Source organism: Haliotis rubra, unplaced genomic scaffold (genome assembly GCF_003918875.1).
Source record: "Haliotis rubra isolate DU_JTF1 unplaced genomic scaffold, ASM391887v1 Scf116, whole genome shotgun sequence".
NCBI lineage: Eukaryota > Metazoa > Mollusca > Gastropoda > Lepetellida > Haliotidae > Haliotis > Haliotis rubra.
Genome location: NW_025765070.1, coordinates 298,848 through 317,343, shown reverse-complemented (window position 1 = coordinate 317,343; position 18,496 = coordinate 298,848). Strand labels below are relative to the sequence as shown.

The window sequence follows — 18,496 nt, the reverse complement described above, 5'->3', positions numbered from 1 at the left end:
TGTTACATCAGCTGTGTGTTATGTGTAGTGTTACATCAGCTGTGTGTTGTGTGTAGTGAGTGTTACATCAGCTGTGTGTTATGTGTAGTGTTACATCAGCTGTGTGTTGTGTGTAGTGTTACATCAGTTGTGTGTAGTGTTACATCAGCTGTGTGTTGTGTGTAGTGAGTGTGACATCAGCTGTGTGTTATGTGTAGTGTTACATCAGCTGTGTGTTGTGTAGTGTTACATCAGCTGTGTGTTGCGTAGTGTTACATCAGCTGTGTGTTGTGTGTAGTGAGTGTTACATCAGCTGTGTTTTGTGTGTAGTGTTACATCAGTTGTGTGTAGTGTTATATCAGCTGTGTGTTGTGTAGTGTTACATCAGCTGTGTGTTGTGTAGTGTTACATCAGCTGTGTGTTATGTGTAGTGTTACATCAGCTGTGTGTTGTGTGTAGTGAGTGTTACATCAGCTGTGTGTTGTGTAGCGTTACATCAGCTGTGTTATGTGTAGTGTTACATCAGCTGTGTGTTGTGTGTAGTGAGTGTTACATCAGCTGTATGTTATGTGTAGTGTTACATCAGCTGTGTGTTGTGTGTAGTGAGTGTTATATCAGCTGTGTGTTGTGTAGTGTTACGTCAGTTGTGTGTAGTGAGTGTTACATCAGCTTTGTGTTGTGTGTAGTGAGTGTTACATCAGCTGTGTGTTGTGTGTAGTGAGTGTTACATCAGCTGTGTGTAGTGAGTGTTCCACCAACTGTGTGTTGTGTGTACAGTCCGTTTGAGTCAGAAACGGACCGATGAATTGCACATTTTATCATTGTCACATAAATATAAATAGTACACATGTGTATCATTATTTTTCCTTATCCTGACTCATGCTCTTTTTGCTTGTCTTCTTCTTCTTGCGAACATAGTGGAACACTTGTATCTCCCTAATTGAAGCTCCCTTCAATTTAAAATCACTAATTAGTATTCACCACGAGTTACCTCCCTTCCACAAGCGCGGGAACGAGGGCGCCACCTCTACCCATGTGCCTCACTCTCTCCTTCTTCGCCCAGTGAGCTGGACGTGAGAGCGCCTGTGTCTCCCGACACACTATATCCTTTGAATTATATTTAGTTAGTTACCTCGTATAGACATCTATAGAGGTTTAGCTAGTATCCTTCAACGATTATATATTGATATTTAGTCGCTTTTCTACAGTTTATTCACGGGACGCCGTGTTTGTTTCAGTGGATTACGCTTGATGAAAATTCTGTACTATTGCAGATTACGCTTTGTGTATGCTGCTGCTGATCCACCTTTTATATGATGTACGGCGCCATGTTCATTATATTCACATTGCAGTTGCGGTACTAATTTATCCAATTCTACCTTTTATTAATATTTACTTTGGCGCTTGGCACGCACAGCAGATAGGTCGCGATGCAGAGTCTAGTATGACTGATACACCGAACCCTCGCCAGTCTACTGCTGTTGGCCGACTCCCCTCCCGTGTGGTGTTCCGCTAGAGTGGTGGAGAGGTGTGGGACGTAGTCCGCCATCTCCAAGAAGCATCCTGCTTCCCCAGACATCCCATCGTCGCAGCAGAAGACTAGAGGGTTTTCTACTACATCTCAACAGCCGAGATCGTTCCCATCGCAGTTTTGGGCCTGTATGATGATCAGCCGATCATCATACCTGATGTACATCAAAAGATTGACCGATGTCGGCACAGATCAGCATGCAGCCTGATGTACCAACGCTGATATTCGATGATCGTCCTGAGGGTCCCATCATTACCAACACTCAACGCAGACGTCGCACACCCAGGGCAGCGTCGACCTCTGAGGGAAAATCAACGAAGTCTACTAGGACTTTCTCAACCGAGATTGTTCCAGCCGATGACCTGGACCTCTACGATGATCAGCTGATCATCATCCCCGACGTACGCCACAAGAAACGACCGGTGACAGCTACAACGACATCAGCAGAGATCACCATGCAGCCTGATGCCTCTACACTGATGTCGGACGATTTTCCTGTGGACCCCTCCATTAACACCGCAGATAAGGCACCGACGACCTCGTCGCAGACCATCCCTGAGGACCTGATGCGGCAAATTATGACCATGATGGAGGACCACTACAGACTGCATAAGCAGGGACCGAGCCTTCGCGAAGGCTCCAACGTAGACAGCACCCCAGAGGCACCCCCGTCAACGTAGCAGCCAGGACGATGTCACCTTCGCGAAGGAAGTCACGGACCACCTTGACGGCGGACCTAGATGTACAGCCTTCGCCGGGCCTTCGCGAAGGCGAAAGGACCTAGATGTACAGCCTTCGCCGGGCGGAAGGACCTAGATGTACAGCCTTCGCTAAGGCGACTTCGCTAAGCAGGATAGATCATCACCATATGCGGTTTCATCCCTAGATGTGGACTCGGACCATCAGACATCACGGAAGCCTTCGCGAAGGTCATATCGCTCGTCGCTCCTCGACCGACGCAGAGGAAGCTTCGCTAAGGCATGCGCGAAGGACACCTGAATCCAGATCATCATCATCTAGAAGGACATCGAGGGACTATACAAGAGCTTCGCGAAACTATCAACGCTCCCCTCACAAGTCTCCGAGAAGATCAACCCATAGACAAGTTGATCATCGATATCAAGTATAAGAACTACAATCGTATATTGGTTCTGTTGAATCCATGACGAGACGTATGTTTGCTGGCCTAAATAGATCTAGAACGATCAATTAGACACTTATCACCAGACTTCGTAACACGACTTCTGAAAATGATAAGATGATCCATGCGGCCCTACTTAGGCAAGGCTGTTCGCGGAGCAAGCGCTCATATATATATTTATATATATATATATATACTAATCGGGCTTTGACTCGATACCTTCGCGATGGTCGCGAAGGCTAAGTGGCTCCAAGTCTACTTCACCCAGAAGATCTAGAAGGGATACTTCGAGAACTTCGCGAAGTCTCCGGCGTTCACCGAGGAAGTCTCCTCCAAGGTTTCTATATACTAGCCACTCGTCATATATAGCTACTCGTCAGTCCGTTCAAGACGTCGCATAAGTTGATTATCAACTGTATGCCAGATGCCGCCTATAAGCTTCCACGCTAAGATAATTGTTCAGGCTATTTACAACACAGAACGCCGCTGTATTATTTAGTCAACGACATTTCTTAGATCTTCACAGAAATCAACTATTCCGTGATAAATTGCTAATATGCAATCCCGACGACGATACGATTATCTACATGCGTGACCATTACGCATATCTGCAGACAATTCAATATCGAAATTGAACAGCAGCCTTGTTACAGCGAGTATAACTCTTAATCGTCAAAGTTTCTGAGAAGAAATATGGACAACAAGTTCAATGTTAATTCTACAATTATGACGATACATTCATGTATACAGTCTACAAGCTCACAACTTGCAAGTTGTTTGTACCCTTATATAGAAGGAAGTCGGAATTATATTCAAAACTGAAATTACTTTCACGACAACCAGGAAAATAACCTACCCAGCATAAAATTACAGAGCGAGATATTTCATACGGAGGTTTCGGCAAGTTACCATTAACCTCAAACACGTGGTCACTGGATAACTTCGAAGCTACGGTGAAGACCAACGCTTATGCTAATATCAACGAATTTTACAAGAATTTATTCAAGGTGGGTTTTTCCGCTACACCGTGACATCACAGCGCTGGTATTATACAGAATCAAAATGCCTTGTTCTGATTGGACCATGAGGGACAACGACTCACGCAGAGGTCGATCTCAATTCACAGTTCAAGACTTACGCCACAAGTGACAACTATATATCAGTGAACGAAAGCAAGCCTCATTACAGTCCAGTTAACCTGAACATTCATGATTAGACTGCCTTCTTCATAGAGACCTCCCCGTCAAGTTAAGACGAGGGATCGGGCAGTCAGGCTTATTTTACATAAAGTTCAACGAGGACAGACACACCTGGTTGTGCACCTACATTGTCAAGGACTTCGCGAGCTTAATTACCTAGACGAAAGATACAAGTGGATCTAAATCCACAGCGCTTCAGACTACAGCTGAATTTCATCAGCTTACTAACACAACTAGATGGTTAGTAAACCTACTAAGCTTCTGTTTGGAGAATAAAACGGAAGTTTCACGCCAACCTGGGGATATGAATATAGTGTTCCAACACCTCACAAGTGAGGTTTATGAATACTTGGATGACATACTTGGACCCCATGATACGATGATTCTATCAATGATGGCCAGCAAGAGCACTGTAAATTTATCTCCACCGAACCAAACAGGAAGGAAAAATGCAACAGATTATTTCCTCTATCATCAACTTCTACGCAGAGTGAAGTCTCATGTACTATATCTCTGTTTGGATCAGAACTGTCATACTACGTGCATATGGATGGACCTATTCCGACCCTCCATGAGCTTAATACTCATGATATTAGAGCTTAACTTCTACAATTGTTCTACACAAATGTGATTGAAATAATGGAGGGTTTATTTCTGAAATCCGATATGGTGGTTGCAAACCATTATCTGAGAGATATCACCACCGAGGACGCCTCAGGTATACACCAATTCGATCCCATGGTCCTCACACAACAGCTGACAGTTCTCGAGAAGATAAGTCAATCTAACAGATTTTTACTTATCTTATAACAATACTAAATAGCTTCATGCTATATATAATTTACTTAAGTTCCTTTTATCATCACAGTACTATGATTATTACATCATACAATATATAAGTTAACAACTCTACAGAGTTTGTTATTATATATATTTACCTTAAGTTATTCATATCTTAAGAGTAATACTATGGTAACATGATAATTGCATTAGCTAACAAACTCTACAGAGTTTTTGGCTATTTTATACGTAGCTTAAGTTAATTAAGCTAACAAACTCTACGGAGTTTTACTATCATATAGGTAATTTAAACTAATTATACCTTAAGCATAGTACTATACTCATATTATTAAAATATATTAGCTAACAAACTCTAAGGAGTTTTGCTATTATATAGGTAGCTTAAGCTTATTCATATCTTAAGCTTAGTACTATGTTTATATCATATAAGTAGATTAGCTAACAAACTCTAAAGAGTTTTTTTTTTGCTATTTGGCTTAAGTGTCATCATATTTTTAAGCAATATGGTTATATTATAACATGTATTAGCTAACAAACTCTACAGAGTTTTAGCTATTATATATGTAACTTAAGCTTATTCATATCTTAAGCGCAGTACTATGTTTATATCATATAGGTATATTAGCTATCAAAACTCTAAAAGAGGTTTTGGGCTATTATATATTTCGCTTAAGTTTCATCATATTTTAAGCTTTATGGTTACATTATAACATGTATTAGCTAACAAACTCTACGGAGTTCTTGCTATTATATATGTAGCTTAAGTTTTCCTTCATAAGCTCAATACTAGGTTTATATCATATAAGTATTTTAGCTAACAAACTCTAAAGGGTTGTTTTCGCTATTATACAATTAGCTTAAGTTTCATCATATCTTAAGCAGTATGTTTACATTATAAAGGTATTAGCTAACAAAACTCGACAGAGTTTTGTTATTATATATATATAGCTTAAGTTTAAATATCTTAAGCTCAGTACTATGTTTTTAACATAAAAAAGTATATTAGTTAATAAACTCTAAGGAGTTTATTTTGCTATATACATTTAGCTTAAGTCTAATCTTATCTTAAGCTAGTACTATGGTTACATTATAAACATATTAGCTAATAAACTCTACAGAGTTTTTTGGCTATTATATATGTAGCTTAAGTTAATTATATCTTAAGAACAATACTATACTCATATTGTAAAATATATTAGCTAACAAACTCTACGAGTTTTGCTATTATATATGTAGCTTAAGTTCATTATATCTTAAGCACACTACTATACTCATATTGTAAAATATATTAGCTAACAAACTCTACGGAGTTTTGCTATTATATATGTAGCTTAAGTTAATTATATCTTAAGCACACTACTTTACTCATATTGTAAAATATATTAGCTAACAAAACCCTACAGAGTTTTGCTATATATATGTAGCTTAAGTTAATTATATCTTAAGCTCAGTACTATACTAATATTATAAAAATATATTAGCTAACAAACTCTACAGAGTTTGGCTATTATATATGTAGCTTAAGTTAATTATAGCTTAAGCACAGTACTATACTCATATTATAAAAATATATTAGCTAACAAACTCTACAGAGTTTTTGCTATTATATATGTAGCTAAAGATTATTCATATCTTAAGCTCAGCATTATATCTATATCATATAAGTATATTAACTAACAAACTCTAAAGAGTTTGCTATTATATAATTAGCTTAAGTTTAATCATATCTTAAGCTTAGTACTATGTTTATATCTTAAAGTATTTTAGCTAACAAACTCTAAGGAGTTTATACTAGCATATTAACAAGCTTAAGTGTATTAGTCTTAAGCATTGTATTAATGTTATATATACTTTATCATAATAAGTACATGGTAATAACCTTTATATGGCAGCTGATAAGTTAGCAGCAGGAATTCATCAGTTCAGTGCCTTTATGAAGTTCCCATAGGGTTATTACAATCATCACAGTTCAAATCACTAATTATTAAAAATCCAAAGTATTAGATATTCCCACCTCCGCTCTGTAGGATTCTACAAGCAAAAGAGTATGAGTCAGGATAAGGAAAAATATGTAATTTTGGAATAAAATTGATATTTTATACTTATCCTGACTCATGAGGTCAGCCCTCCCATCCTCCCCACATAACACTTTGGATTTCCTGTAAATTCAAATGTTGGGCTCAGTATATGAGGAGAGAGTGAGGCACATGGGTAAAGGTGGCGCCCTCGTTCCCGCGCTTGTGGAAGGGAGGTAACTCGTGGTGAATACTAATTAGTGATTTTAAATTGAAGGGAGCTTCAATTAGGGAGATACAAGTGTTCCACTATGTTCGCAAGAAGAAGAAGACAAGCAAAAAGAGCATGAGTCAGGATAAGTATAAAATATCAATTTTATTCCAAAAATTACATTACTAATACCCAACAGCTTTCTTATATTTGAAAATTTTCCGGACTCCACCAAAAAAGTTGTTTAAGAAACTATCATCATTGAAAACGCAAAAGTTGTTATCTGTCACGGCGGGGTGAAACCGCAGAAACAGAACAGCCACTATCTCGTCGTGCACAGGATACACATGCCTGATGAAAAATGAAGTTGAATGCTGACGTGAAACAGTTGATGATTTAAGTGTACGATTTTTTCCATGCTGAAGCCGAAAGGGGCAAACCATTTTATGCCATTAATAAATTCCGTAAGCAGGCAGCAAAAGCAATAGGAGTATCAGCAAGGGTACTGACAAATGTTCTGGAACACAAACATTGTGAGGGTGATGCAAAGCAGATAGGGGTCGTGTCAAAATCACACAAATTAAAAACATTTGGACAACTTTCAAAAGAACCTTGTAAGGCAGTCTATCAACAAGCTCTATTCTGAAAACAAACATGTCGCTGAAATTTTTAAAAAGCATTTGAAGCAAGAACACAACCTCAGAGTATCAAAGTACACACTCTGGCTTAATCTTACACTCTTTCGGTATCGCTATAAGAAAATTTCGGGGAGAATAGGTCAGTACTCTGTGAACTCCCTGATATCGCTCGCTTGAGAAATATTTTTCTCAGGGTTATAGAGAAGAAGCACGAGGATGGGTTCGAGCCAGTGTACTTAGACGAGACCTGGGTCAATGCCTCGCGACACTGCCAGCAGTCAGTGGGTACCCGATGGGGGTGAAAAGGGTCACGTGAGAAAGCTGCCTCTAGGAAAAGTGAGAGACTAATCATTCTCCATGCTGGTTGCTCCAGCAAAGGCTTTCTCCCAGGCTGCGACTTGGTATTCAGGGCAAAGTCCGCAGATAACAGAGACTACCATTCCGAGATGAATGGTGCAGTTTTCCTCGATTGGGTTAAAAAGAAGTTGGTACCAGCTCTACCAGAGAAGTCTTTTATCGTAATGGACAATGCCCCATACCACAGTGTGCAGGACACCGACAGTAAAGCCCTGACATCGAACAGTCGAAAAGGTGATATGATATCATGGCTCGACAAATTTCAGATCGCGACGCCTTCAAAGGCAACGAAGCCTCAGCTATATGAGATCATAAAACCCACAAAGGTGAACCTTTCTACAAAGTTGACAGTTACATAAAAGTAAGGGTCACGATATTCTGCGACTTCCACCCTATCACTGTGACCTTAACCCCATTGAAATGATATGGGGTATTGTCAAAGGAGATGTTGCCAGATCAAACACAACTTTTAGATTACGTGACGTAGAGGTTTTGGTTAAGGAATCCCTTAACAAAATCACGACTGAAACTTGGCAAAACTGTGTCAACAAGGCAGCTAACGTCATTGAACAAGGTTACTGGTCTCGGGATGGCTGACAACAGGCAACTGTGGCACCACTTGTCATCCCTATAAGTCGTGACTATGACACTACGACAGACGAGGAACCGACAGGTCTCCCAGAATAGATTTTGAGATGTCCCCCCACCATGACTGGCTGTTCCGTTTCTGCGGTTTCACCCCGCCGCAACAGATAACAACTTTTGCATTTTCAATGATGATAGTTTCTTAAACAACTTTTTTGGTGGAGTCCGGAAAATTTTCAAATATAAGAAAGCTGTTGGGTATTAGTAAATGATAAACGTGTACTATTTATATTTATGTGGCAATTTTGTAGTGATAAAATTTGCAATTCATCGGTCCGTTTCTGACTCAAACGGACTATAGTGTGTGTTCCACCAACTATGTATTGTGTAGTGAGTGTTACATCACCTGTGTTTTGTGTGTAGTGAGTGTTACATCAGCTGTGTGTTTTGTGTAGTGAGTGTTATATCCGCTGGGTGTTGTGTGTAGTGAGTGTTACATCACCTGTGTTTTGTGTGTAGTGAGTGTTACATCAGCTGTGTGTAGTGAGTGTTACATCAGGTAGTGTGTTACATCACCTGTGTTTTGTGTGTAGTGTTACATCAGTTGTGTGTAGTGTTATATCAGCTGTGTGTTGTGTAGTGTTTCATCAGCTGTGTGTTGTGTAGTGTTACATCAGCTGTGTGTTATGTGTAGTGTTACATCAGCTGTGTGTTGTGTGTAGTGAGTGTTACATCAGCTGTGTGTTGTGTAGCGTTACATCAGCTGTGTGTTATGTGTAGTGTTACATCAGCTGTGTGTTGTGTGTAGTGAGTGTTACATCAGCTGTATGTTATGTGTAGTGTTACATCAGCTGTGTGTTGTGTGTAGTGAGTGTTATATCAGCTGTGTGTTGTGTAGTGTTACGTCAGTTGTGTGTAGTGAGTGTTACATCAGCTTTGTGTTGTGTGTGTGTGTTACATCAGCTGTGTGTTGTGTGTAGTGAGTGTTACATCAGCTGTGTGTAGTTAGTGTTCCACCAACTGTGTGTTGTGTGTACAGTCCGTTTGAGTCAGAAACGCACCGATGAATTGCAAATTTTATCATTGTCACATAAATATAAATAGTACACATGTGTATCATTTACTAATACCCAACAGCTTTCTTATATTTGAAAATTTTCCGGACTCCACCAAAAAAGTTGTTTAAGAAACTATCATCATTGAAAACGCAAAAGTTGTTATCTGTCACGGCGGGGTGAAACCGCAGAAACAGAACAGCCACTATCTCGTCGTGCACAGGATACACATGCCTGATGAAAAATGAAGTTGAATGCTGACGTGAAACAGTTGATGATTTAAGTGTACGATTTTTTCCATGCTGAAGCCGAAAGGGGCAAACCATTTTATGCCATTAATAAATTCCGTAAGCAGGCAGCAAAAGCAATAGGAGTATCAGCAAGGGTACTGACAAATGTTCTGGAACACAAACATTGTGAGGGTGATGCAAAGCAGATAGGGGTCGTGTCAAAATCACACAAATTAAAACATTTGGACAACTTTCAAAAAGAACCTTGTAAGGCAGTCTATCAACAAGCTCTATTCTGAAAACAAACATGTAAGCTGAAATTTTTAAAAAGCATTTGAAGCAAGAACACAACCTCAGAGTATCAAAGTACACACTCTGGCGACTCTTACACTCTTTCGGGTATCGTTATAAGAAAATTTCGGGGGAGAATAGGTCAGTACTCTGTGAACGCCCTGATATCGTTCGCTTGAGAAATATTTTTCTCAGGGTTATAGAGAAGAAGCACGAGGATGGGTTCGAGCCAGTGTACTTAGACGAGACCTGGGTCAATGCCTCGCACACTGCCAGCAGTCAGTGGGTACCCGATGGGGGTGAAAAGGGGTCACGTAGAAAGCTGCCTCTAGGAAAAGGTGAGAGACTAATCATTCTCCATGCTGGTTGCTCCAGCAAAGGCTTTCTCCCAGGCTGCGACTTGGTATTCAGGGCAAAGTCCGCAGATAACAGAGACTACCATTCCGAGATGAATGGTGCAGTTTTCCTCGATTGGGTTAAAAAGAAGTTGGTACCAGCTCTACCAGAGAAGTCTTTTATCGTAATGGACAATGCCCCATACCACAGTGTGCAGGACACCGACAGTAAAGCCCTGACATCGAACAGTCGAAAAGGTGATATGATATCATGGCTCGACAAATTTCAGATCGCACGGCCTTCAAAGGCAACGAAGCCTCAGCTATATGAGATCATAAAAAACCCACAAAGGTGAACCTTTCTACAAAGTTGACAGTTACATAAAAAGTAAGGGTCACGATATTCTGCGACTTCCACCCTATCACTGTGACCTTAACCCCATTGAAATGATATGGGGTATTGTCAAAGGAGATGTTGCCAGATCAAACACAACTTTTAGATTACGTGACGTAGAGGTTTTGGTTAAGGAATCCCTTAACAAAATCACGACTGAAACTTGGCAAAACTGTGTCAACAAGGCAGCTAACGTCATTGAACAAGGTTACTGGTCTCGGGATGGCTGACAACAGGCAACTGTGGCACCACTTGTCATCCCTATAAGTCGTGACTATGACACTACGACAGACGAGGAACCGACAGGTCTCCCAGAATAGATTTTGAGATGTCCCCCCACCATGACTGGCTGTTCCGTTTCTGCGGTTTCACCCCGCCGCAACAGATAACAACTTTTGCATTTTCAATGATGATAGTTTCTTAAACAACTTTTTTGGTGGAGTCCGGAAAATTTTCAAATATAAGAAAGCTGTTGGGTATTAGTAAATGATAAACGTGTACTATTTATATTTATGTGGCAATTTTGTAGTGATAAAATTTGCAATTCATCGGTCCGTTTCTGACTCAAACGGACTATAGTGTGTGTTCCACCAACTATGTATTGTGTAGTGAGTGTTACATCACCTGTGTTTTGTGTGTAGTGAGTGTTACATCAGCTGTGTGTTTTGTGTAGTGAGTGTTATATCCGCTGGGTGTTGTGTGTAGTGAGTGTTACATCAGCTGTGTGTAGGTAGTGTTACATCACCTGTGTTTTGTGTGTAGTGTTACATCAGTTGTGTGTAGTGTTATATCAGCTGTGTGTTGTGTAGTGTTTCATCAGCTGTGTGTTGTGTAGTGTTACATCAGCTGTGTGTTATGTGTAGTGTTACATCAGCTGTGTGTTGTGTGTAGTGAGTGTTACATCAGCTGTGTGTTGTGTAGCGTTACATCAGCTGTGTGTTATGTGTAGTGTTACATCAGCTGTGTGTTGTGTGTAGTGAGTGTTACATCAGCTGTATGTTATGTGTAGTGTTACATCAGCTGTGTGTTGTGTGTAGTGAGTGTTATATCAGCTGTGTGTTGTGTAGTGTTACGTCAGTTGTGTGTAGTGAGTGTTACATCAGCTTTGTGTTGTGTGTAGTGAGTGTTACATCAGCTGTGTGTTGTGTGTAGTGAGTGTTACATCAGCTGTGTGTAGTTAGTGTTCCACCAACTGTGTGTTGTGTGTACAGTCCGTTTGAGTCAGAAACGCACCGATGAATTGCAAATTTTATCATTGTCACATAAATATAAATAGTACACATGTGTATCATTTACTAATACCCAACAGCTTTCTTATATTTGAAAATTTTCCGGACTCCACCAAAAAAGTTGTTTAAGAAACTATCATCATTGAAAACGCAAAAGTTGTTATCTGTCACGGCGGGGTGAAACCGCAGAAACAGAACAGCCACTATCTCGTCGTGCACAGGATACACATGCCTGATGAAAAATGAAGTTGAATGCTGACGTGAAACAGTTGATGATTTAAGTGTACGATTTTTTCCATGCTGAAGCCGAAAGGGGCAAACCATTTTATGCCATTAATAAATTCCGTAAGCAGGCAGCAAAAGCAATAGGAGTATCAGCAAGGGTACTGACAAATGTTCTGGAACACAAACATTGTGAGGGTGATGCAAAGCAGATAGGGGTCGTGTCAAAATCACACAAATTAAAACATTTGGACAACTTTCAAAAGAACCTTGTAAGGCAGTCTATCAACAAGCTCTATTCTGAAAACAAACATGTCGCTGAAATTTTTAAAAAAGCATTTGAAGCAAGAACACAACCTCAGAGTATCAAAGTACACACTCTGGCGACTCTTACACTCTTTCGGGTATCGTTATAAGAAAATTTCGGGGGAGAATAGGTCAGTACTCTGTGAACGCCCTGATATCGTTCGCTTGAGAAATATTTTTCTCAGGGTTATAGAGAAGAAGCACGAGGATGGGTTCGAGCCAGTGTACTTAGACGAGACCTGGGTCAATGCCTCGCACACTGCCAGCAGTCAGTGGGTACCCGATGGGGGTGAAAAGGGGTCACGTAGAAAGCTGCCTCTAGGAAAAGGTGAGAGACTAATCATTCTCCATGCTGGTTGCTCCAGCAAAGGCTTTCTCCCAGGCTGCGACTTGGTATTCAGGGCAAAGTCCGCAGATAACAGAGACTACCATTCCGAGATGAATGGTGCAGTTTTCCTCGATTGGGTTAAAAAGAAGTTGGTACCAGCTCTACCAGAGAAGTCTTTTATCGTAATGGACAATGCCCCATACCACAGTGTGCAGGACACCGACAGTAAAGCCCTGACATCGAACAGTCGAAAAGGTGATATGATATCATGGCTCGACAAATTTCAGATCGCACGGCCTTCAAAGGCAACGAAGCCTCAGCTATATGAGATCATAAAAACCCACAAAGGTGAACCTTTCTACAAAGTTGACAGTTACATAAAAAGTAAGGGTCACGATATTCTGCGACTTCCACCCTATCACTGTGACCTTAACCCCATTGAAATGATATGGGGTATTGTCAAAGGAGATGTTGCCAGATCAAACACAACTTTTAGATTACGTGACGTAGAGGTTTTGGTTAAGGAATCCCTTAACAAAATCACGACTGAAACTTGGCAAAACTGTGTCAACAAGGCAGCTAACGTCATTGAACAAGGTTACTGGTCTCGGGATGGCTGACAACAGGCAACTGTGGCACCACTTGTCATCCCTATAAGTCGTGACTATGACACTACGACAGACGAGGAACCGACAGGTCTCCCAGAATAGATTTTGAGATGTCCCCCCACCATGACTGGCTGTTCCGTTTCTGCGGTTTCACCCCGCCGCAACAGATAACAACTTTTGCATTTTCAATGATGATAGTTTCTTAAACAACTTTTTTGGTGGAGTCCGGAAAATTTTCAAATATAAGAAAGCTGTTGGGTATTAGTAAATGATAAACGTGTACTATTTATATTTATGTGGCAATTTTGTAGTGATAAAATTTGCAATTCATCGGTCCGTTTCTGACTCAAACGGACTATAGTGTGTGTTCCACCAACTATGTATTGTGTAGTGAGTGTTACATCACCTGTGTTTTGTGTGTAGTGAGTGTTACATCAGCTGTGTGTTTTGTGTAGTGAGTGTTATATCCGCTGGGTGTTGTGTGTAGTGAGTGTTACATCAGCTGTTACATCAGCTTGGTGTTGTGTGTAGGTAGTGTTACATCACCTGTGTTTTGTGTGTAGTGTTACATCAGTTGTGTGTAGTGTTATATCAGCTGTGTGTTGTGTAGTGTTTCATCAGCTGTGTGTTGTGTAGTGTTACATCAGCTGTGTGTTATGTGTAGTGTTACATCAGCTGTGTGTTGTGTGTAGTGAGTGTTACATCAGCTGTGTGTTGTGTAGCGTTACATCAGCTGTGTGTTATGTGTAGTGTTACATCAGCTGTGTGTTGTGTGTAGTGAGTGTTACATCAGCTGTATGTTATGTGTAGTGTTACATCAGCTGTGTGTTGTGTGTAGTGAGTGTTATATCAGCTGTGTGTTGTGTAGTGTTACGTCAGTTGTGTGTAGTGAGTGTTACATCAGCTTTGTGTTGTGTGTAGTGAGTGTTACATCAGCTGTGTGTTGTGTGTAGTGAGTGTTACATCAGCTGTGTGTAGTTAGTGTTCCACCAACTGTGTGTTGTGTGTACAGTCCGTTTGAGTCAGAAACGCACCGATGAATTGCAAATTTTATCATTGTCACATAAATATAAATAGTACACATGTGTATCATTTACTAATACCCAACAGCTTTCTTATATTTGAAAATTTTCCGGACTCCACCAAAAGTTGTTTAAGAAACTATCATCATTGAAAACGCGAAAAGTTGTTATCTGTCACGCAGGGGTGAAACCGCAGAAACAGAACAGCCACTATCTCGTCGCGGCACAGGATACACATGCCCTGATGAAAATGAAGTTGAATGCTGGCGTGAAACAGTTGATGATTTAAGTGTACGATTTTTTCCATGCTGAAGCCGAAAGGGGCAAACCATTTTATGCCATTAATAAATTCCGTAAGCAGGCAGCAAAAGCAATAGGAGTATCAGCAAGGGTACTGACAAATGTTCTGGAACACAAACATTGTGAGGGTGATGCAAAGCAGATAGGGGTCGTGTCAAAATCACACAAATTAAAACATTTGGACAACTTTCAAAAGAACCTTGTAAGGCAGTCTATCAACAAGCTCTATTCTGAAAACAAACATGTCGCTGAAATTTTTAAAAAAGCATTTGAAGCAAGAACACAACCTCAGAGTATCAAAGTACACACTCTGGCGACTCTTACACTCTTTCGGGTATCGTTATAAGAAAATTTCGGGAAGAATAGGTCAGTACTCTGTGAACGCCCTGATATCGCTTAAACTTGAGAAATATTTTTCTCAGGGTTATAGAGAAGAAGCACGAGGATGGGTTCGAGCCAGTGTACTTAGACGAGACCTGGGTCAATGCCTCGCACACTGCCAGCAGTCAGTGGGTACCCGATGGGGGTGAAAAGGGGTCACGTAGAAAGCTGCCTCTAGGAAAGAGTGAGAGACTAATCATTCTCCATGCTGGTTGCTCCAGCAAAGGCTTTCTCCCAGGCTGCGACTTGGTATTCAGGGCAAAGTCCGCAGATAACAGAGACTATCATTCCGAGAGAATGGTGCAGTTTTCCTCTATTGGGTTAAAAAGAAGTTGGTACCAGCTCTACCAGAGAAGTCTTTTATCGTAATGGACAATGCCCCATACCACAGTGTGCAGGACACCGACAGTAAAGCCCTGACATCGAACAGTCGAAAAGGTGATATGATATCATGGCTCGACAAATTTCAGATCGCACGGCCTTCAAAGGCAACGAAGCCTCAGCTATATGAGATTATAAAAACCCACAAAGGTGAACCTTTCTACAAAGTTGACAGTTACATAAAAAGTAAGGGTCACGATATTCTGCGACTTCCACCCTATCACTGTGACCTTAACCCCATTGAAATGATATGGGGTATTGTCAAAGGAGATGTTGCCAGATCAAACACAACTTTTAGATTACGTGACGTAGAGGTTTTGGTTAAGGAATCCCTTAACAAAATCACGACTGAAACTTGGCAAAACTGTGTCAACAAGGTAGCTAACGTCATTGAACAAGGTTACTGGTCTCGGGATGGCTGACAACAGGCAACTGTGGCACCACTTGTCATCCCTATAAGTCATGACTATGACACTACGACAGACGAGGAACCGACAGGTCTCCCAGAATAGATTTTGAGATGTCCCCCCGCCATGACTGGCTGTTCCGTTTCTGCGGTTTCACCCCGCCGCAACAGATAACAACTTTTGCATTTTCAATGATGATAGTTTCTTAAACAACTTTTTTGGTGGAGTCCGGAAAATTTTCAAATATAAGAAAGCTGTTGGGTATTAGTAAATGATAAACGTGTACTATTTATATTTATGTGGCAATTTTGTAGTGATAAAATTTGCAATTCATCGGTCCGTTTCTGACTCAAACGGACTATAGTGTGTGTTCCACCAACTATGTATTGTGTAGTGAGTGTTACATCACCTGTGTTTTGTGTGTAGTGAGTGTTACATCAGCTGTGTTTTGTGTGTAGTGAGTGTTATATCAGCGGTGTGTTGTGTGTAGTGAGTGTTACATCAGCTGGGTGTTGTGTGTAGTGAGTGTTATATCAGCAGTGTGTTGTGTGTAGTGAGTGTTACATCAACTGTGTGTTGTGTGTAGTGAGTGTTACATCACCTGTGTGTTGTGTGTAGTGAGTGTTACATCAACTGTGTGTTGTGTGTAGTGAGTGTTATATCAGCGGTGTCTTGTGTGTAGTGAGTGTTATATCAGCTGTGTGTTGTGTGTAGTGAGTGTTATATCAGCTGTGTGTTATGTGAAGTGAGTGTTATATCAGCTGTGTGTTGTGTGTAGTGAGTGTTACATCAGCAGTGTGTTGTGTGTAGTGAGTGTTACATCAACTGTGTGTTATGTGAAGTGAGTGTTACATCAGCTGGGTGTTGTGTGTAGTGAGTGTTACACCAGCTGGGTGTTGTGTCTAGTGAGGTGAGGTGAGGTGAAATTGGGTCTAATGTCGTGCTTGAGAATATTTCGCTCATATGACGACGTGCATGCGTGTGTATGTGTATGTACGGCTGCTTGTACTAGGCCAGACTGAAGCTGATCTTATAGTGCTAGCCCAATGAGAAACCATGCCGCAGTGAAGCATGAATACCCCACTCAAACACATTATACTGACTCCGAGCCGACCAGTCCTTGTTGTACCCATTAATGCCGAGCGCCAGGCAGGGACCAACAAGTACCAAGTTTGAATGTCTTTTGGTATGATGCGGTCGGGGATCGAACCCGCAACCTTCAGCTATGTGTTGTGTGTTGTGAGTGTTACGTAAGCTATGTGTTGTGTGCAGTGACTAAGTGACTGTTACATCAGGTGTGTTCGTGTAGTGTTACATCACCTATATATTGTGTGTAGTAAGTGTTACATCAGCTGTGTGTTGTGAGTGTTACATCAGCTATGTGTTGTGTGCAGTGACTAAGTGACTGTTACATCAGGTGTGTTCGTGTAGTGTTACATCACCTATATATTGTGTGTAGTAAGTGTTACATCAGCTGTGTGTTGTGTTCAGTGACTAAGTGACTGTTACATCAGGTGTGTTCGTGTAGTGTTACATCACCTGTATATATTGTGTGTAGTAAGTGTTACATCAGCTGTGTGTTGTGTTCAGTGAATGTTGTTTCTTGTTACAGGGCGGAAGTTGTTACCCAAGAGTGAGGAAGCCACGATAACACAAGAGGAATACAATGAACTGAAGACGTTTCTGGTGTCCAATGTCAAGTGTCCCCCACCACAACCCTCCCTCATCTATCTGGGCAGCCAGGTCTCACTCAGTAGTCCAGTAGCATGACACTTATATGACATCATAGGTTTCTTCATGAGATAGGCCTTAGCAATCTCAGACACAGACTGCTCATTTTAGTTTGTTATATACTGACCCACAATGAAAACGCATAAGTTTTTTTTTTTCAGATCATTTCTCGAAACATGAGTGAGAAGTACTTATGATGCACTGAATATTTTAAATGAATGTTCAAGACTTGATTAGGAACAGTTGTTCAAGTTCAAATCCACTTCATGCTTCCGGAAACAGAAACAGTCGTGAAAACACATTTTTTATCATTCGATGAAACACAGCAAGGCAATCCTGACAATGAAAATGCACGTGCACTTCGTGAGGTCTTTCCCATATAATGCACGTGTATAGAGAGCTCAGTAGCCTGTCTTAAACATGCCGCGACTGAATCTGCAACAACATGCACACGCTCTGGGACTCTTTGAAGCCGGTATTTCACAAAATGTTGTTGCTAGGCGCCTTAATGTCAACCAGTCCACCATTAGCCATCTTGTCAGTCATCACCAGATGACAGGGAGCGTTGCCGTCTGCCCTTGACCAGGATGACTTCCGGTTACAACTGCCAGACAAGATCAACAGATGCGACTGGCGCACATTCGAGATCGCTTCAGAATGGCAACAGCAACAGCAGCAGCTACGATTGGTTGCCATGGAAGAAGGATCCACCCATCGACAGTCATTCGACACCTGAGACAGGCCGAACTGAACTGTCGACATCCATAACATGGCCCTGTGCTTCAGCCCCGTCACCGCCAAGCCCGGCGTCAATTCGCA

General features: G+C 41.1%; 1 protein-coding gene across 1 annotated transcript in view; it reads left to right on the top strand.

Annotated features, from left to right (window-relative positions):
- LOC124256052 (Fanconi anemia group M protein-like) overlaps window positions 1–18,496 on the top strand; it is a 77,491-nt gene that overhangs the window by 32,000 nt on the left and 26,995 nt on the right. Inside the window, 1 exon segment of the mRNA XM_046689981.1 lies at window positions 17,559–17,689. Coding sequence (XP_046545937.1) covers window positions 17,559–17,689 — 131 coding nt within the window.